The sequence below is a fragment of the Vanessa atalanta genome, chromosome 16, assembly GCF_905147765.1.
Source record: "Vanessa atalanta chromosome 16, ilVanAtal1.2, whole genome shotgun sequence".
Classification (NCBI taxonomy): Eukaryota; Metazoa; Arthropoda; class Insecta; order Lepidoptera; family Nymphalidae; genus Vanessa; species Vanessa atalanta.
Window position 1 is genome coordinate 4,879,873 of NC_061886.1, and position 22,429 is coordinate 4,902,301.

The window sequence follows — 22,429 nt, forward strand, 5'->3', positions numbered from 1 at the left end:
CTTCCTAAAATTATTAAATTTAAATATGAAAGATTAATATCAATCGAATTAGTAATAAGAAACAAATGATTGAATATATTATTATAAAATTTACTATATAAAACAGATTAGATTTTTTCACAAAACATTAAAATATATATGACAAACAGTTTCTTTTAATTTTAGATTATTAAACACCGTATCAATGTTTTGTTATTTTTCAATTCAATTCTTAGTTTGATGACTTTTATTTGTGCCGACAGGGCACAGATTATTTCGCTTATGTCACGTAGGATGGAGAAAACACGAATGAGATTGATCGGTACGGTTTTGTTTTCACAGAACGACGTCGGAACTAACCAATGGTTCACTTGTGCACGCTCTAATAGATCTACGCAAATCGTCGCAACCGAGCACACGACTATTTGCGCGGGAGTTTAAAAAGTATGATAAGACTATTAGCGAATTAAAATCTCGGTATTTAGGGAAAATATGAAAATATTGTTTTCACAGATGTTTAGTATTTATATAATATTACATTATAGTACTAAAATCTCATTTTGGCCAAAAATCATGTTACGACTTTTTGCGTGGAGATATTTGTAATTAAAATATATATTTATGAATTTTCGATGTTATTTATTTCCTAATTGTACCTATTCTATTGTTAATAAACATAATTTAAAATTTACGATTATCTTAACAGAATTACAATTCCTCTTTTAAGAGCATGTATTTATTTTATATTTATATAGTGAATAATATAATAATTTTCACAATTCTCTTTAAAAAAATTTATGGACGATAAATGAAATATGAATTTATACTCATTAACCGAAAGTTCAAGGACAAATTCTAAGTTCGTACTGGTATATGATAATATGAAGCATGGTGTGTAAGCTCGTTGTTTACGGTATGTTCAGTGGTGTCAATTAAATAATAAAAAGAGTAACCTGGGCATGGAGGTAAAACAGTTCTTAAGCAGATACCTAATAATCATTTTCATTCATTTTATCCAAGGTAAGTTAAACTTTTTTCCATTTCTGAGACTGTATTAAGAAAGTTCCTAATGATTACTTGGTGTTCAATCTTACTTTTATTTGCTAAGAGTACCAGAACGGCGAACATTATATACACTGTTATTTTTAAAGAAAATAAAAAAATGGAAACGAATATATATTTTTATGTATATATTAATTTCTATTCCTACTGAAACCTATAACCGAAATTCACCCCGTGATACCATTGAATTTATGTGTATCAATTAAAGGGTTTACTAATTCAATTACATTAAGAACAAGAACAAGACAACAATAGACAAATGGGAGACCAAACATTTTTATATAAAATTCTTCATAAATCAGTCGACTCTAAATTTTATTTTACGTCTTCATTGTTCTTACATGTACATGTTAATCTAATCATATTTTTTTTCGTCTTTGCAAAGTGTCCCTATCGTAAAACTACTCCTAATACGGTTTATCATTTTCATAAACATATATAAGTATATTAATAAGCGGTAGCCGATTTTTGTCCCAGTGATTATAGGACGATAGCTGCACGTCAAAAATCAGTTATAGTCTCATTTTGAAGAGCTCCAGCATTAGATGTGCAGAAAAATAAAGAGGATTCTTAATTACAATTTATTAAATTGTTATAATTTAACAATGAATTAATTTTAGAGAGCGGAAAAAAGTTACTGGCCACGTAAATCATACGAACAGATGTCGTCGGTTTACAATTAAATTAAATAAAAAAAAAAAGAAACTGTCATAGCTTTCGAAATTTGTTATAATCTTTTGAATAAACGAGACGTTTCGCGTGCAAGCTACTAGCTCATATTATTATCACAAAATCTGGTTTTACTTCAATTAATGCCAGCAATCCAATTATTTTGGACTACTTGAAACTTATAAATAATCGGTAAATAGTTTTTGAAAATATTGCTTATGGGTACGTTACATACGGCGTTCTTTGGTGTCTATAGACTCCGATGTAAACAAGGAACCGGTATTTTTTTTAATCTATTTTATTTGTGACTAAGAAGCGTAAAATAAAGGAATGGAATTAAACCATAAAGCATTCTTGCAGACAGCTTACTATTTAAACGCTTTGTAAATTTATTTTGATAGTTGTCAATATTACTGAAATAAATCATGTCATCATGTGGATTCCAAACTGTCGAGGATTACTCCAGAATTAAAATAAAAGATTTATTTTACGTAATAGGTAGGTAGACCAGCAATTGGGCCACCTGATGTTAAGTGGTCATCAGCGCCACCGTCTATAAATATTGGCGCTGATAGAAACATTAATCATCCCTTACTTCGTCAATCCGCCACCAACCTTGCGAACGAAGATGTTCCTCCACACCGGAACACAATAATACCAAGTATTGCTGTTTGGCGGCAGAATATCTGATGAGTAAGTGGTACCTACCCAGACGGGATTGCACAAATCCCTACATTCAAGTATAGTATCTTTTTGAAATTCCTTACTTGCTCTTAAAATAATTCCCAAGCTTTACGTATGCTTCAGATATTATATGATCTACGCGGTATGCCAATTATATATACAGACATTTTATTGCCAAATATCAGGATTTTCACGATAAGTAGGCGTATATTAAAAACGATTATTCACGAATTATGTAAGTTGTTAATAAAACAACCCAATTACTTAGATAAATTCACAATTGCTATCAATAACGTTTCGTTAATATGACATATAGACAAAGACATATAAATCACTGAATCTTTTACAAAAGAATAAAGATAATGTCGGAAATTAGCGTTTCGTTGTATACATGGTGCGCGGGAAATCTTGAAATCCAAGATGGCCGCCCCGCTATCATCGACGCGACGTTTCACTAGAGCGCAGTTCAAATCCCCAGCGATGCCAATGTGTGGGGAATGCCCCGAATTGCGGGGAATCGCAAGTCGATCGGGGATTGGTTTGGGGATTGTCACTATGCGGGGAAAACGAGGGGAATTTTATACTTATATTATAAACATAAAACGACAGGTAATTGATTCTTTAGCCGTTCTTTTGTTAGTACGAAAATTGAAATTTTAGTCGATTATTAGTTAGCATTACAATGGAAGCAATCGTAGCAGCCCAGAATTTAAATGATGAATAGCGAGCTGACGCTATGCTGGATTTCACTAAGCACGGGCTTGATGTGGACAACGATGCTGAATGCTACTGGAGAAAAGTATTCTCTTTTAAAAACACCGCAGGACAAGATTTGTTTCCAAATTTGAATAAAGTAATCCAGTTTTTACTCGTGCTTCCATTCGCTAAGGCACCAGTCGAGAGGAAGTGCAGTTTTTTTTTTACATTAGCAGCCTTTAAGTTTCCCATGGCGTGAGATGAATTATAAACACAAATTAAGCACATGAAAATTCAGTGGTGCCTGCCTGGGTTGAAACCCGAAATCAGTTATTTAAAAAATATTAAAACATTAAATTGAAACAGGCTACACACAGACACGATAGTTTCCTTAATGACATTGACTAGTAGAGACGCAAAAAAAAAATCAGGGAGGTATTCAATTTTATACCGAAAATAATGTTGAATTGTAAGGTATGCCAAAAGCCTTAATAAAAACAATTAAAACATAAAACTGCATGATTTTTTTTCCTTTATTTCTGTGTGGGGAATTGGGAAAAACTGGGCTTTTTTTTCCCCGAATTTGGGAATTTTCGCTTTAATTTTTGGGGAATTAGGTGAATAGATATTGGCAACCCTGCAAATCCCATTGACACTATTTTCCGACAAGTATAAATTAACAAGATGGCGCACCATGCGCCGATATATATATAGTTTATGATCTAAATAAACACATAAATCTTTTACTAGATATATTCTAGTTAAAATAGTATTCTTTAACACATCATTGAATAAGATAAGTTTGATAGATCATCACGTATATCTACAGCAGCAAGTTTTTTAACTAACAATAAATGAGAAATTTTATCAAATGTTTTATTTAACGTCCATTGCGTGCGACACGTTTTGAATAAACTCCCAAAGATTGGATTCCGTCGATGCCGCGACCTAAACATGCCGTGGATCAATAATAAGTGGTCATATCTGTACTATCTGTTAAAAATAGAAAACTGATAATAATACTTGAAGGTGGTTCCGACTATAGCTATTCGTACTTATGAATCTACATATTGTTTTTGCCTAGCAATTCATTAGTACATTATCACTAGAGAGGTTTGCATTTTATCCTGCGATAATGGATAAGTGGACATTACGTTTATACATACACTACAGGCTGTATCAAATTAATAAACAAAGTAATAATAATTTTATGTAATATAGTCTACTACTATTTGAAGACCTCCGTGGTCGAGCCGTGTGTACACCGGTTTTCATGGGTACGCCACTCCGATTGGTCCCGGGTTCGATACCCGGCCGAGTCGATGTAGAAAAAAGTTCATTAGTTTTCTATGTTGTCTTGGGTGTGGGTGTATGTGGTACCGTCGTTACTTGTGATTTTCCATAACACAAGTGATTTAACTAATTACATTGGGATCAGAGTAATGTATGTGATGTTATCCAATATTTATTTATTATACTATTATTTATTAGTCTATTTTCTGGTGAAAATTAATACCAAACCCTTGAGCTGAATGATGTCTTACGTTAAGGTCTGCACTTTGTATTATTTTTATACTTACTTTGTACCCAGATGGATGGAGACTACTCATACTACGTAATAGTTTAATTTTATCATCCATAATAATAGTAATGATTGTTCAAATCGACCTGGTAATTCACGAAAACAATTATTGATCAGCTCTCAAAATCTAGTGTGATTTCGGTCGATTATATAAATAAAGAAATTATCGAAAAAATAAAGCAGTGGCGTAGCTAGGTGGGCAAGGGCAAGGCATGGCAAGGTGCATAGAAAATAAATCGGGCCTTTACTCCAGAGGGAGTTCCACCCACTCTTTAACTTATATTACCCTTCAAAATTATAGACAGGAAAAAAATCTTGTGATCTGGGTCGAGGTTTTCTTGTTTCAGGAGCTGGCGAGTTAGCCGACACGCTCTTTTCAAAGCTTAGGTTAGAGGGCCCCCTGAGCTCTGAGACCCTGGTGCACTGCACCACCTGGCCCTACGATAGCTACGCTACTGCATTACAGGCTTTGATTCAAGTTTGATCACATCGTGTCGCTAATATCATTCTTCATATATTTTATATTTTTCGAGTGACCTATCCCTAGTAGGCTTCCTCGGATTTCGAGCTTTCTTCATAGTTCATGAAATTCGCTTCAACGATTTGGCCATGGAAGACGGACAGACAGAGTTACGTTCGAATTTATAGATTTAGAATAGACTAGAATTTACTTAATACTTATTTTCAACTTTTCGCAGATGAAGCATCTGTTTAAAAAAAGTGCTATATATATACTTAAACTCTAAGTATTATATAAGAATGCTTATTTTTTACTACGTCTTACTTAAAAAAAAAACAAATTATTTAATGATTTTTTGTCACTTACTCAATCAGCCTTTAAGGCTGGATTATGAACCATGAAGGTATCGTTTAGAAATTTGTCTTAATTGTCGCTGAGACATAACGAAACAAGAACGTGATTATTTTAATGCATTATATTTAATTAAAACACGCTTTATGAAAATAACTTGATATATAACCGTAATCACGACTTAGACTCATTACCAGTGATTGGATATCTATTCTACAGTGACAGTTGCAAGTGTTCGAGGCAAATATGAAGTTCATATTTGTCTTAGCTGCTCTTATTCTAGCAGCAAACGTAGCAGGTAACTAGAAAGTATTTTTTAAATATTAATTTCATAAGATATTCTATTCAAAATTTGACTACATTCTATTGTTTTCTGCTTAGACCATTCTACCATTAAGAATTAATATTTTTACAAGATATTGTAGATCCAATATCAGCAGCGAGGAGACTCTGTCCGAATGACACTCCATTCCGTCCATTAGAAAGTTTTTTTAAAAAAATGTTAGTTTAATTTTTTGTATAAAAATATCGATATTATCATTATTTTTGTCTTTAAATTCGGTCGTCAATTAAAAAATAAGAGTCAACATACATCTTACATTATAAAATGTCCTAATGTAAAATGTTTACCATTTATATCGCGATATATAATTTTAAGAAAGTGTTATTATAATTTGATGAACTTGAGTTTAAGATACAATTAAAATTTAAATATAACTTTAAACGTAGGTCATAAACATTTAACCCGAACAAATTTCACATAAATATATTTTACGATCACAAAATGTTAACGTAAATCACTTATATAATTTTCTCAGACTTTTAATTAGTAATTGCGACCGTTATACGTTTGAGATAAATACATCCGATTAATAAATACTGCTTAGCTAAGCTGTTGTAATTATTATTTTTTAAACGTTACCTGTGAACTAGAGATTTAAATAATCTTGCGATCTGATGCGCCTAATGACCAAATAGGGTAAGCTCCCTTTTACTTTATAGTTTGTTTACTGATTATACGTTTTGTGCAAACCCGTCTGGATACCCACTCATCAGCTATTCTACCGTCAAACAGCAATATTTCTTATTGTGTTCCGGTTTGAAGGTTGAATTAGCTAGAGTAAGGGCAGGCACAATGGACTTAAGATCTTAGTTCTCAAGGTTGGTTGTGCATTGGAGATCTAAGGAATGAATAAAACATATATCTTATAACGCCAATTGAACTACTTAGCATCGGATGGCCCAATTGCCCGTCCAGCTAACAGTAGGTATAACGTAATATTTTTTAGTACGTAAACTTAACAACGGTTAGTAAGTCTTTTCTCCTTATACGTTAATAAAGGTTCTGAAAAATTAGAACATATTTTTTTACCGCATACATTTATACATAGGTTTTAGGTGAATTACCGTCAGCATATTTATTTATCGGCACTTAAACGTAATCTAAACGAACAACGTTGATAGGATGGTTACTTGTTAGTAGAAGTACATATTGAAACCAGGCTTTTGTTCTAACAATTGTTTTATCTTGTATAACAAGCACCTGAGTAGCTGACACATTAATTTCTTGAGAATATTACTAAATTAACTACCTACAATCAAAATAAGGATTTTATTTGTAATTATTGTGGTTATTTTATCAATTACATAACATAAACATTTGCTTATCGATTTTATCAAGGTGCAGTGCTAATGCATTATGATTCACGCCCCGCGTTTTTTTTCACGGATTTATTTAAATATCTCTTTAAAATTACAATTTACTACGGCCACATTATTAAGCTACATATAAATTCTATATAACCTATTTGCAACCCGGTCCGACTTCGTACGAGCAAAATGCGTTTAAACTTCAAAGTCTATCATTTCCACTCCTTGACACGAAATTTCCAAAAATACTTTCTTAAATGATATAAAAAAGCTATGTTCCAATTTTCAGCTTCCTAGGTTGATAGTGTAAGGTGTGTATTGATAGTCATCCAGGGCAATATATCTTTTATAATTATAGAAATCCGACACATACAAAAAGTTCCATATCACTCCGAAAATTATTATTTAAGTGTAACCATGAATAAATTTAACTACCGTGTATTATTATTCTATGGTTTAGGACGGCTGATAGCTGTTTAAGTTTTCTTTATTTTACGTCCAAATCCAAAGACTGATTGAAATTGCATGATTGAGTAACAAACATACCAATAGATAACATTATACATTACAATATATATAATGGATTTGATATTTCTTCTTATAGCTGAAGATATTCAGTGCTACGTATGCGATGACTGTGCAAGTGGGTATGAAGATCATAAAGAGACATGTGTAGATCCAAACACAGACGGTGGCAGCACTGGAGGAGGAACAGACGGAGGTAGCACTGGAGGAGGAACAGGTGGTGGCAGCACTGGCGGAGGAACAGACGGAGGTAGCACTGGAGGAGGTACAGACGGTGGAAGCACTGGAGGTGGCACAGATGGAGGCAGCACTGGAGGTGGAACAGACGGTGGCAGCACTGGAGGAGGAACAGATGGAGGTAGCACTGGAGGAGGTACAGGCGGTGGCAGCACTGGTGGGGGAACAGACGGAGGTAGCACTGGAGGAGGTACAGACGGTGGCAGCACTGGTGGAGGAACAGACGGAGGTAGCACTGGAGGAGGTACAGACGGTGGAAGCACTGGAGGTGGCACAGATGGAGGCAGCACTGGAGGTGGAACAGACGGTGGCAGCACTGGAGGAGGAACAGATGGAGGTAGCACTGGAGGAGGTACAGGCGGTGGCAGCACTGGTGGGGGAACAGACGGAGGTAGCACTGGAGGAGGTACAGACGGTGGCAGCACTGGAGGTGGCACAGATGGAGGCAGCACTGGAGGAGGAACAGACGGCGGCAGCACTGGAGGTGGTACAGACGGAGGCAGCACTGGAGGTGGAACAGACGGTGGCAGCACTGGAGGAGGAACAGACGGTGGTAGCACTGGAGGAGGAACAGACGGTGGCAGCACTGGAGGAGGAACAGACGGTGGTAGCACTGGAGGAGGAACAGACGGTGGCAGCACCGGAGGGGGAACAGACGGAGGTAGCACTGGAGGAGGAACAGACGGTGGTAGCACTGGAGGAGGAACAGACGGCGGCAGCACTGGAGGTGGAACAGACGGCGGCAGCACTGGAGGTGGTACAGACGGAGGCAGCACTGGAGGTGGAACAGACGGTGGCAGCACTGGAGGAGGAACAGACGGTGGTAGCACTGGAGGAGGAACAGACGGTGGCAGCACTGGAGGAGGAACAGACGGTGGTAGCACTGGAGGAGGAACAGACGGTGGCAGCACCGGAGGGGGAACAGACGGAGGTAGCACTGGAGGAGGAACAGACGGTGGTAGCACTGGAGGAGGAACAGACGGCGGCAGCACTGGAGGTGGAACAGACGGCGGCAGCACTGGAGGAGGCACAGACGGTGGTAGCACTGGAGGAGGAACAGACGGCGGCAGCACTGGAGGTGGAACAGACGGCGGCAGCACTGGAGGAGGCACAGACGGTAGAAGTTTAATCCCATCTGTAAGCCTTTTGCCTGAGGTAACATTACTTTCTGGTTATTTTTAATACAAAATTAAGTGCAAATTTAATCCAAATTTAAATTAATTAAAAATATGTGATGATTTTCAATCGGTCAAAAATACTTTTAATTGAAAAACCATACGAAAGTACTTTATTAGTCAAAACTACTTTTAACTACTACTACTAGAGCATCAGTCAAAATCCCTTGCTAGCTACAATGTAACTAGTGAAAAAATACATATTTAAACATAACATTTAATACAACAGACACAAGTTACGAAAATATATTAAATCAATCAAGCTACCAGACAATTTTGTTAATATTTTTTCACATTATTACTTTGAGAAACTTACCTAACATCATTTCAACCCAACGTAGGTTAAGCTTTTTTATTTTAATCCCACATAATCTCTTAAGGGGCTCGGGTACCTCTATGAAAGCTTTTTATGTTGTTGTGATACCCAGATTTTTTATTTATTATTAAATTTCAAGTAATCTTTTTATTTCATTTTAGATAACAAATAACGGATATAGTCCATCACGTGTAAGGCTGAGATTTGTGCGAGAAGCCACTGACGTTAAAGAAACACCACGTTGTGTTGTCGCCTCTTATGAAGGTTCGCTAATATTTTCTATTATAACGGTGATAATATTGTGTAAGCCCGTTTGGGTAGATGCCATCTAATCATCATATATTTTATTGCCAAACAATAATACAAGTACTGTCGTGTTCCGGTTTTAAGGGTGAGTGAGCAAGTGTAACTTCAGGCATGGGGGATAAAACATCGCAGTTACTAATGTTAGTGGAGAATGGGGGATATCAGGAATAATTAATATTTCTCACAATTTCTTTTAGTTACCACCAATTAGCAGTGACTTACTATCATAAAGGGTAACCCCATTCGCTAATCCTTCTACATATGTGACGTACAAGCAAAGATCTAAATATAATAAAATATTATATTTAAATTGGTTTTTATATGTTTTTTTTTTTTTATATTTTGTAGTAAATGGACAAACAAAAACCAAACGAGGTTGCTCCTACGGCTCTGCAAACGAGACTACCAGATGCAATACCCTAGTGGGTGGAAATGCAAGTCAATGCAGAATCTGTGATGGAAATCTTTGCAATTCTGGATCAAAAACTGTTATTGCTTTTATCCCATTACTTGTTAGCGTTATAATTAGTCTTTATTCTTAAAGATATTTAACAAAAATTATAAATTTTAATGCAAATATTTCTTTATTAAATTAAATTATAATAGACACATTATTTTACTAAATATATAAGATTTATTTTATTTATAAATGACAACGTTATTATGTATGTATTGTTATATTAATGTATACATGTGTATAGTTAACTCTTTCCGAAAATAATAATATGTTGAAGGCTTAGTGATAGAGCTTACTAATAAAGACAGTATTTCTTTTAAAATTTATGTTTATGATTATTTTGTTTAGCGATCTTTACGAACATGTCTTTCATTACCCAATGTTTCCTGATCAAATCATGATGATGCATCCCAATTCTAATGGTCCATATATAATATCCAATTATATAAGTATTATTATGTTCGTAGGAACGAAGAAAACTCATGAGTTTGTAATTAGCCATGTAATTCCGTATATAGCTTCATTCTGTCACACACTATTTTTACATACCCACTTAATTTACTTTACTTTACTTTACAAAGTAAAAAAGTACCCTCCATTTTATAATAATAATATTGTACATATCATATATGTAATAGGACTTGAGATTCAAAAGACCATTACAATTTTATTCAACTGATTTATCTAGAATTGGTTGGCACTCTTGTTCCAAGACCCAAGTGTTTGAAATGCAAATGGCACAAATTTATAATCTATAATTAATTTTAAATAATTCATAAGTAAATGTTTTAAATTATTAGTTTAAAAATATATTCCATTATATTATAGTGACTCAGTATACTGGTAAAAGAAAAAAATAAAACGCATTTATTTAAAATAACCTGACCCGCGGTCAGGATCAAGCTAAAATAAAGAAACTGGCAAAACAGTAGTCGTGTGCTATACTACAAAATCCCATTCGGAGCCATTTTCTTAGGAAAAAACTGAAAAGAACAAATGATCCAAATCGTGTCTTTTCAAAATTAATTTCTTTGTTCCATTTGCTGTTGAAAGACCTTGAAGTAGTAGTGCAAAACGCTTTATTTAAAGGATAATCCTTCTATCACTGTCCTCCACTGGTGACAGAAGGTCAATCACATGTGTAAATCTTTAAGAAGTCATTTAATTCTTATGTAAATAAAGATACTATAAGACAAAAAATACCTATTTAACATAAACGCTTTTGGTTTTACTTGAAATATTTATATGTCAGTTTGTTTGGATCAAATCTTGCAATCTAAATTACAATAACATATAATTATACTACGGATCTGATATTTTGCATGATGGTTCAGTTCCAATGACAATGATTTTTTTTAAGGTAAGTATGTTCTATAACCAGCGTTGGCTCAAGACGAAGGATGTTCTCAAAGGTTAATAGGTTATTTTTTTATAAATATTTTACTATGATAACTTGTTCTTTGTTTTTCTTTTCCACATCATTATATGGCTGCATTTTGGGTTGGGTCTCCATGAACGAACTCCTCAACAATTAACAGCACAGACACAAAATTGCGTATGTGAAATCGATTGTGACCTAACCTCTTCTAAGTTCTATCATGACATTGCTGCTGCACCCAGGATTGCTACTGAGGAGCGAACTCTTTAACATTTAACAACACAGACAACGAATTTCGTATGAGCATTTGAATATTACAGCTCGTTTTAAGTCTGACGTGGGAAGGATCTAAAATATAAATATAAATAAATATTGGACAACATCACATCCATTACTATGATCCCATTGTAAGTAGCTAAAGCACTTGTGTTATGGAAATCAGAAGTAACGACGGTATCACAAACACCCAGACCCAAGACAAAATAGAAAATGAATGAACTATAAATTTTCAAATTTTGTAAAATAAAAAGTAAAATAACTTTTGATAGGGTTTTTTTAAGAGACGGAGAAAATTAAATTGAAATAAAACTAAGAAAAATATCTTTACACTTTATGAAATTGGAATTATTAGAACTATCACTTAAGTCATTTGTGTTTGAATATGATTTTAGGCATGTGGCTGCCATGGTGGTCGTGAATATGGTGTAATCTGAATGCCCTGTTTTCACACACCTTTCGCAGTAAGCAGTTACGGCAATTAAACGTCGAATTCTTCGAAGTGCTCATTTTTTAGTGGTTTATTTGCCTGAATACCACTGGCCGCCATCGATTGCCGTTTGACGCAATTGGATTATTTTATCTAAAGTTGCATATCTATTGTTTTGCATCGGGGTCCGAAAATGCTTGTGATGAAAATGCAACAACCTCTGACAAGTTTTGCTACTATAATAAAGATGCACACATGGATTAAATATTTTAGTCTAATTGTTACTCTAATTATTTTATCGAGTAAGGATCTAATTTATATCCAAGCTGTAGTTTTCAGACGAAAACCAATTAATAATTAATTTAATTATTAATCTAACATTGTTGAAAATTTAATCATTGAAACTGACAACAAAAAAAAGCCAACCATAGCAATTCAATAGGTTTAGGTTTATGCTTGACAGGCACTTGAGCGATTCGCTAGTTACAAACGCGTACCTTTAAGGTCCGTTAAGCATGTCGAATTCTTTGATTACAAAGATAAGTTATCGTATAAAATAAATTACATCGGACCTTCGTTTGAGCGTCATTTAATTTACCAAGATGTCGAAGATTGCTCTAGTTGTTCTGAGAGGATGTGTTTTTTATGGATTATTTAATATGGTTACCTCAGGTAATACTATTTTATTTTCTTCATTTATGGTTTTGATCTTAATCACACATTACCACAGATATGTCCACCTGTCTATTAATGAAAATATAAATAATTACTCATATAAAAGGTTGATTTATTTGTTTAAATTATAAGTTAATATTATTATTGTGTTTTAATGGTCCTTATATTAGTTATATTTTAAATTGTTTACAACGTTTGTGGAAACCCTTATCGGGTTTAAGGGTACTTTTTTTTATTTTTATTAAAAGAATACTATCAATCCCCCAAATTAATAAAGGAATTACTAATATTCCTGTTTATCCCCACTTTGGGTTTTTCACTTGCGTTTAGGAGTAAGAACCACAATAGCCCAAGGGGTCAGGATCGATTCTGCAACTTTTTACATCGTTAGGCGGCCCGTAAACCATTGCGCTATTTACAATCTTGCTACCATGAATTGAAACGAACTTTAATGATGATGTACACCTGCCCGATATCGGCTACCGTGTTCATTCCCAACATAGATTAGCTAACTCCACCACGACCGGATTAATCCAGCGCCGGTGTAATTTAGGTGCTTTGAGATCTGCGAGAACACTTAAAAACTTCTTTATTCCGAGGTGGAACTACGTATTTCATATAAGAAAAACTCAATACCATAGTATATCAAATCAATATTTTCTTATTTGTGCATTCATCTATGTATGTTATATATATATTTGTGTGTATAGATAGTATGAGTAATTTTTATACCTCTAATTTCATTTGCTTTTCTTTTGCACCTACGTTATTTGATGTACTTCCTAAGGTTGTCTGGTTAAAAATTTATTTTAGAATTGCGCCCTTTAAAATTGTAAAGACAAAAAATAGTAAAGTGCCAAAGTAATTCCACAATTGATTTATATATCAATAATTATTTATATCTCATAAATATTCAAAACCTTTAATATACATACGTATTTTTTAAAGAACAACTATACATGAGCGAAAGGGAATCTACGGGTTTGGAGGATGCTAGAGATGAAAATAAAGAGATAAATGATAGAGCTGGAGCCCTAGCGAATGCTATAAGTAGCAACATGTACCGTCCCAAACCGAATGCGTTACCAGCACCATCACCAAGCCCAATACCAATTAATGTTAAAGAGTGCTATGTGTGTACTGACTGTCCAAAAGTCTTTCTCAATACTTCTTCAAAGCTGTGTCCATATACTCTGGATGTTACAAAACAAGGATGTGTCGTTTATGCAGAACAGTATAAACGTAAGTATAATAACATCGATGCCACTTATTTACAATTTCTGTATACTTCTGGATTTCTAGAAAGTTCTTAAAATTACAATTTCTAATTTTTTATTGCTAGATGTTAATGTTATTTTTAATGAAAATTGTAATAGATTAAAATAATTCAATTTAAACGTATTCTGAAAGCATAGTGTCTTTTTCTTATTAGGTACATATCATCGACCTGTATTTTAGGTAAAAGTTAAAATGTTTAATATTCTACATAGATAAACTTGCATTAAATGTATTGTATAAAAAATCTATCACTGGTTTGAAAATACGGATCTGTAAATTAACGAAACTAAGCGGGATTTTTTTTACCTCACAAATAATAAGTACCTCTTAAAATAATATTATTTCAGTAAGTTATTTATGAAAATAGTCAACGAAAAAATCACTAATATTTGTTACAGATATGAAAAAACCATGGTACATTCGAGGATGTGCTTCAGAAAGAGGTTCATGTGCTGACATCAGAAAAGCACACTCCTCCCATACTGATGTGGTCTCTTTGTTGTCTTGTTTTGACTGTCAAGGGGACAAGTGCAATACAAATAGTGCCTCCCACTTTATGTCTGATTTTACAGTGGCATTCTTTGCTATGGTCGTCACACCATTGTTTGCGAAATATACACTTTCCTAAGTAAATTAATATGGTAACTCAGCTTGAATACCAAGACTCAGAACTCGTTTTTATATATTAAACTCAGTTTAAGGTCAGATTAACAATAATATCTCGATGTCTATGATAAAATCATTCGCCAAATTATAAGTTGGTTTAAGAATACAATGTTGAAATCAATTATTACGGAATCTGAATGGGATAATAATTTAAGAAATATCTTGCAGAATATTTAAATTTATTAATTTCTTCATAACATGTCTCATATATCGTATTTTTGTACAAATATGTTTTAATAAATGATTAGAACGATTTCCTACAACAAATTACTTTAATTATACTTTAAATTTATACTAAAGCTAATCCTAACCGGATTGAATGAACTGATGCCTTGAATAGTATCATAATCCTAGTCAAGTATTGGAGCTTCTTCTCTCTCTCTTAGATAAGTAAGTAACATTTCATATCTTCGAGATATTTAATGTAAAAACTATAGTATAAATGTTGTAAGAAATCAACTAAGAGTCTTTGTAAAATTCCACCTACAACTTACCTTGATGTCTGGAAATCTACAACAGCGCTATTTTAAGGCATTTTTTGCCGCGAACAATCACTCAGTGGAACCAACTTTTAGCGGTGATCTTTCCGAACCGATATGACTTGGGAACCTACTTATTCCACAAAGTCCGGTCACGCATCCGCAAGCCCCCCGGTGTTAAAGATGTAATAACTGTCCATCTGATGAGCCTACTGTACGTTTGCCTCCTATTGCATAACAAGGATATTATAAAGCTTAAATGACTTCGTAAACCTGAATTACTTAGTCTGATAAAGACTTGGTCTAAAGATTAAATTTCCTGTAAGAATAATCCGGGAAAATGATAACAGAATTTCGAGTTAGACTAAATACACTGCTAATAAATTGGGTACATTTTATCACATACTTTTTTGGATAAGATTTTAGTGGTCATATTTGCGTGAAAAAGAGTCTTTTGTAATATTTACCGCTTTAAATTTTTATATGACTAGATAGACTGTCTAAACTGAGAGCCCTTTGAAAAAATAATGGCCACACACACACACGCACACTATTAAAAGAAATACTATGAGAAGCGTATTTGACGCGCAGGATCAGATAATAAAGTTGACCCTTTTGCTTTAGTACTTTCGTAGTGCAACAGTCTATCTAGATAGATAAAAAAGATTTACCACTTAATTACGTCAAAGCTATTAACAGGTATAGAAATCTACGGAAACGTTTCATCAAACGTTTATGACCTTATATTTTTACCAAATAACTATATTACATAATGATTTGACGAACATTATAGTGCACAAGTGTGCGCTCAGGCGCATTCTCTTCTCTCCTATTCATAAAGGTAATCCGATGGGGCGGCATCCGTCACGCCCGAAGAAAGCCCTGACGCACGGTTTAACGTGCATTCCGAGGCGTGTGGAAGTGAAACCCTAACCCCAGACACTAATACTACTTCGACCGTATAGATTAAAAAACGAATAGTTTCTTTTAATTTGATTCCAGGTCGATTTATTTTTGGTAATATTTTAAGCTTGCCTCTAATATACTTTGTATAGTGCTAATAATGTCAATATGAACATGATAAACAAATTAGTTATATCCGTCGATTACTCATACTATGAGAAGTAGGGCTACAAATGCTATCAGATAACTATAATTATTAGGTTTTTACTGAACACAAGACGTTCTTCGTGGTTTTAGTTGCAATAAATTTATATTATTACCTTTCCTTCAAGGTCTGAAACGCTCATTTAATTTAAGTTTAATTTACTAAAGTAATGTAAGCCGTATTTAACAATAGTTTTCCAGATCTGTTGTCAGATGACAGATAAATGTTTACAGTATGAATTTATTTAAGGCATATAAAGGCACTTTTATTTTAGAATTAATATGAGGATATTAATAAACAATACACAAAGAACCGTCAAAATATTAATTACACTCTTTAATTAAATACTTTTAAGGGTTATACATTAATTTACTTGGCGGTAGGGCTTTGTGCACTCATCAGATATTCTACCACCAAATAGCATTTTGAAAGGTGAGTGAGCCAGTGTGACTACAAGCTCAAGGAACATAACCTTTGAATTCCCAAAGTTAGTGGCGCATTGGCGATGTTAGGATTTTTTAATATTTCTTATAGCGCCGCTAACTATATCATAAAAAAAAGATAATTATACCGAAAGAAAGTCTTGAGATTCCGGAGTTAAAGACTTATTGTTACATGATCATGCTCGTGTTTATAAAATATTTGTCACTGTTATCGAAAAAAAAACAACATTATTGTATATAATATTGATGGAATTATTTTCCGACACTACAATAATTATTCCGACACTACAAAAATTAACCTGAGGGTATATCGAGCACTTCTCTCTAACTTTTTTCCTGTAAAAAATAATAAAATGAGAATTCCACTATTTCCACTAGAGCTATGTTTATATCGTATCAGTCTCGTTTAAATATATATTGTCTATTAGCACATATTTGTGGTCACCGCAATGGTGGACGATAGATTTGTGCAGACCTATCTGATTTGGTATCATGAACTCAATAATTAGACAAACTCTAGAAATTACCGTGTTCAAACATACAAACTGACCAGATTTACAAAAATAATTTAGACGTGCTAAATGCTAGAGGTATGTTTGTGTAATCTAATCAATAATCAATATCTTGAGAGTAATACCTTCAACTAACACTTTGAGTAACTTAAGCATGTTTTAAACCGTAATCATATTTTATCGCTGTATTCATAACTTTACACCGAGATGACCCAGTTGTTAGAACGTGTGCGTCTTTACTGATGTTTCCGAGTTCAGACCCAGGGAAACATCACTGAATATGCGTATTTTATTGTATAATATGCTTAATAATTATGTTTAATTTATGTTTATAATTCACCTTGAACACAAACAAAAAGAAAAACAGCGAAACCACGGCAACTAACACTGTGACAACTGGTAGATATAATAAAAAGTAAAATTGAACTACCTACGAGTAACGTCCGGTTTGTACGTCGAACTTATTCCACCACGCAGATGGTGGCAGACTTAAATCTTCTTTGCTCTTCTAGTGCCACATTTTTAACTGTCATATCATTATATTTCTTTTTTAATGCACACCAATACTTGAAACAAGATTTAGCATTTGGATTAACAAAAGTTGAATGAGGAGCAACTGGGGGCCATATCGCTAAATTAAAGAAACGATCTCTTCCAGGCAAACTTTGGGCAGAGGGCTGATTGTAAAATAATGTGGGTATGGTACAATTATTTTGAGTTGCAAATAAATAATATACAGCAAATATAATGTAAGAATACATTATACACACATATATATAAATATAAATAAATAAATACATAAATATATGAATAACTATGTCTAATATATGTAAGCTTATAGAAATATTATACATACAATATACGTATTGCAATAACCTGGGAAATTAACAAAACAAAAAACAACAAAAACGAATGCTTAGTAATATTAAAGCGATAAATAATAATCATATAAAAAAAACAGTAGTGATTGCAAAGTCGAGAAGTTTCATCAGAAAAGGACTTAGAATAGTAAGAAAAAGACTGGGGAGAATGGAAACAATTAAATTTTCATCCGAGCTAAGAGCGCGCTTATGAGACTTCATTAAGAGCCGAATCGCGAATCTTTGAGATAGAAGAAAATCGGTGGATTAAAAAAGAATTGAACAGAGAAGAGATAAAATATGAGTATTCCAGCGAACACGAATAGGGAGGTAGGTAGATACTTGAGTTTTTTACGAAATTCATAGACATGATCATAATTGTGTAAACCAAATATTAACTTTGTACATGGGTTTTTTAATCGCTCAAGTTTATTTAGTTGCTCTATACTTAACTTAATATAACAAGTGTCAGCATAATCAAGAAACAGTAGAAACAAGAAACAGTAGAACTCTTTGAAAGAAGGAACACTATGAAATCTGTCGTTGCTGGTAGCTGAATCAGAAGAGAAGCAAAGAAATATATCTATGTCATCTTAAACATAACTGTTATGAATCGTTATACAAATACACTTATTATTATACATTTTAGTGTTGTCTATTTTGCAGATAAACCTAGGTATTAGAAGCACTCCGCTTAAATAAGCCTCTTAAAAGTTGCTGAAGCCTCTGATTTTCTTTCCACTATCTTTTCATTGATTTTATTACATTGGAACGCTTCTCACCTATATTGCTCATTAAAGTGAAAGAGCTTAAGATAATAAAAATAGAGCTAAAGAGCTTTAGAGAATTAAAATTTCAACACACAAAAATAAAGTCTCGCGTAGGTATGGATTTTTTTTAAATCAATTTGATAATGATTCATGTAAAGTGTAACCAGTGACAAATGATAATTTATCTAAAATTCATTTGATTGTAATAAAAACAATAATTGTAATAAAATAATGTACATTTTATCAAAAAAAAATATGTATGACGAAAAATATTTGATAAACATTTTTCCTGTTTTAATTATATTATTATAAGTTATTATATATATTTATTTAAATACTTTATTGTACACCACAAATTAAACAGATTAGCCTTATAGTAAGTGTATATAAAGAAAAGATGGTACAACCGGCGGTCTTATCGCTTTAAAGCGATTTCTTCCAGACAACCGAGGTGATATGGAGTAGTAGCCAACAGAGAGATGGTAGGTGGTGTAAAATAGACTACATACATAGATACAAATAATATAATACATACATAAACTACTACATACATATAGCTAGGTACATAAATACATTTATACATATATATATACATAAAGTCATACATAAATACATACAAACATACAGATATATACAAATAACAAATAGTATCTAGTCGCCATTCAGTGAGAGAGTGTGAGGTAATAATTAGTGACTAGTTTTAAATAATGTTAAAGAGGTTGCAGATTTGATATTAAGCGGGAGGGCATTCCACAATCGAGTAGCCTCAGCCGTATAAGATTTTTTGAAAAAAAAAATGTTTTCTGCACAGGTGGATTTAAAAATAAATTTTCAGATGAACGTAAGTTCATGTTGTGCCCGTCAATAACATTGCGAGAATTCAAATATTTAAATTTTTCTTTCAGATAAATAGGTGAGTGAGGATTGAATAACACACAGTACAGAAGACAAACAATATGTAGATTCCGGCGAAAACGAATAGGTAACCACTTGAGCTGAGTACGAAATTCAGAGACATGGTCATATTTGCGTAGGCCAAATATGAACCGAATAGCTAGATTTTGAAGACGCTCAAGTTTATTTAATTGGTCCTCATTTAAATCTAGATAGCTTGCGTCTGCATAATCGAGAATAGATAGAAGTAGAGAATGTGTTAACATAGTCTTGGTGGAAATAGGAAGAAAAGAACGGAGACGTCGTAGAGAGCCCATCGCCGCAAACATTTTCCTGCTGACTACATTTAACTGATGTGACCATGAAAGTGTAGAATCTAGATGTATACCGAGATTTTTGACCGTGGAACTATATGGTATAGTACAATTATCTAATATAATCGTAGGAATGTTTCTCCAGTCAACTCTTGAAATCATAGCGGTACTGCCAATAATAATGGCCTGTGATTTTGATAGATTGATCTTTAAACCATAACACTTGCTCCAATCACTGATTGTAGCCAGGTCATCATTAATGGCAGAGATAGCGCTGGGCAAGTTATCCAAGGTTGACTGGGTATAAAGCTGGAGATCATCTGCATACATGTGGTAGAGAGAAGAAATCTTTTGAGTAATAGAATTAATGAAAATTGTAAAGAGAATAGGAGACAACACGCCACCCTGAGGCACTCCAGCACGTACTTCACACCAAGACGAAAATGTTTCGTCTACCTGAACACGTTGCCTTCTGCCTCTAAGATAACTCTGAAACCAGCCAATCACCGATGGAGATATGTTAAGAGAACGCAGCAAACTCAAAAAGATGTCAAAGTTGACAGTACCGAAAGCATTGCTAAAATCTAACAATGTCAGCACTGTAAGTTGTTTATTCTCCATGCCCAATCTAATGTCATCGGTAATTTTCACGAGCGCTGTGACCGTGCTATGACCGGAGCGGAAGCTAGATTGGAGTGGATTAAGAAGGCTATGCCTATTAAGGAATGTTATTAATTGCTGGAGCACTAGTTTTTCTAAAACTTTGGAAAGGAATGGACGGATGGAAATAGGACGAAAATCAGAGTAATTCATAGAATTAGCCTTTTTAGGGAGTGGAATAATACGGGCTACTTTCCAGGCATCGGGAAACTTTGAGGAAGTGATGGATTCATTAAGGATATGAGTAATAACAGGAGCAATAGTTTCAAGGATAGGTATGATCATATTACGGCCAGTGCCGTCGTCGCCCACGGCATTAGAAGAGATGGACATTATGCTCTTCTTAACATCACATTCGGTGAAAGGAATGAAATTAAGCGGTGGATAGTCAAAGGTTGGCAAACATGAAAGAATATTTAACGTCCGCTCTTTTTCTGCGTTGTCAATAACGTCAGATGAAGAAAAATGCTTATTAAGACACTCTATGTCAATGTTACGGTGAAGAGAATTATGAGATGATTTGCCAATTCCAAACGATTCGAGGAATTTCCAAATTTTAGCTGGGTCGCCGTTTTCGACTGATTTATGAATGTGGCGTCGTTGCGCATCTCTACACGATGTATTGCAGCGATTCCGGATTTTATTATATTTAATACGGTTTTTGTCACATGCATCAGATTTTAATTTACTTTTAGCCATAGCTTTTTTTGCAATTAGACTTTTTAATTCCTCAGATAGCCAAGGCGCTGGTAAGTGTTTAATTTTAATAGGTCTAACCGGAGCATGTTTATCATAAAGACCAGTCAGACAAGAATTAAACATGTCAACTTTTAAGTCGACAGAGCTGGCATCAACTACAGCTGACCAATTAATTTTGCGAGCATCCTCAGAAAGACGTTCTTTATCCATTCCCCCAAAACTACGCCGCAGTATACTAAACATGTATTCTCGATTTTGCTTTAGGAGGACGAACTTTGTATGAGACAAAAATCAGATCATGATTCGAAAAATCATCAGCCTCAAATTGGCCGTGCGTGAGGACAAAATCTGGGGATGACACTATAATGAGATCGAGAAGTGAAGGGACACAGTTAGGGGGGTTGTGAGTGGCTGAGAGAGGCAAAATGTGCAGGTTGCACGCTTCAATTACAGAGTTTAGCTTTCTGCATCGGTTGTCACCTTTAAGGAGACATGTATTAAAGTCACCCATAATTATGGTATGACTATATAAGGGAGACAAATTAACTAATAAACTTTCGAATGCAGAAAAATAATCAATATGTAGAGAGGGAATATAAAATACGCCGAGAAGAATTTTGGTGAGAGAAAGAGTTATTTCGATGAGTAAGTGTTCAGCAGCATTAGTTGGAGGAGGCTGAGTCGACGAGCTAACAATAGTAAAGGGAATATAAGAACGATACCTTCGATCGCGACTCCACCCCCACCTTTACCAATGCGGTCGTTACGTATCAGTGTATATATATATATATTACACCCCAAAATAAATAACATTATGTTAAAGAAGATCTAAATAAAA

At 34.0% G+C, this 22,429-nt stretch overlaps 2 protein-coding genes across 2 annotated transcripts; both read left to right on the forward strand.

Moving 5' to 3' along the window:
* Window positions 1–2,814: 2,814 nt before the first annotated feature.
* On the forward strand, window positions 2,815–10,064 carry LOC125070111 (myosin-9-like). Its single transcript, XM_047679812.1, has 4 exons — window positions 2,815–2,913; window positions 7,810–9,050; window positions 9,548–9,650; window positions 10,041–10,064. The coding sequence occupies exons 1-2, from the start codon at window positions 2,815–2,817 to the stop codon at window positions 9,022–9,024; spliced, it is 1,314 nt and encodes a 437-aa protein (XP_047535768.1). The 3' UTR covers window positions 9,025–9,050; window positions 9,548–9,650; window positions 10,041–10,064.
* Window positions 10,065–12,826: 2,762 nt separating this feature from the next.
* LOC125069925 lies at window positions 12,827–14,866 on the forward strand. Its single transcript, XM_047679550.1, has 3 exons — window positions 12,827–12,905; window positions 13,857–14,150; window positions 14,585–14,866. The coding sequence occupies exons 1-3, from the start codon at window positions 12,836–12,838 to the stop codon at window positions 14,812–14,814; spliced, it is 594 nt and encodes a 197-aa protein (XP_047535506.1). The 5' UTR covers window positions 12,827–12,835; the 3' UTR covers window positions 14,815–14,866.
* The last annotated feature ends 7,563 nt before the right edge of the window (window positions 14,867–22,429 follow it).

Excerpts from the sequence above, each read along its gene's own strand:
- LOC125070111 (XM_047679812.1), top strand. The coding sequence starts at position 2,815 with ATGGCCGCCCCGCTATCATCGACGCGACGTTTCACTAGAGCGCAGTTC. Across the intron at positions 2,914-7,809 it reads GCCCCGAATTGCGGGGAATC|ATCCAAACACAGACGGTGGC; the intron begins GCAAGTCGATCG and ends AGACATGTGTAG.
- LOC125069925 (XM_047679550.1), top strand. The coding sequence starts at position 12,836 with ATGTCGAAGATTGCTCTAGTTGTTCTGAGAGGATGTGTTTTTTATGGA. Across the intron at positions 12,906-13,856 it reads ATTTAATATGGTTACCTCAG|AACAACTATACATGAGCGAA; the intron begins GTAATACTATTT and ends TATTTTTTAAAG. Across the intron at positions 14,151-14,584 it reads TTATGCAGAACAGTATAAAC|ATATGAAAAAACCATGGTAC; the intron begins GTAAGTATAATA and ends TATTTGTTACAG.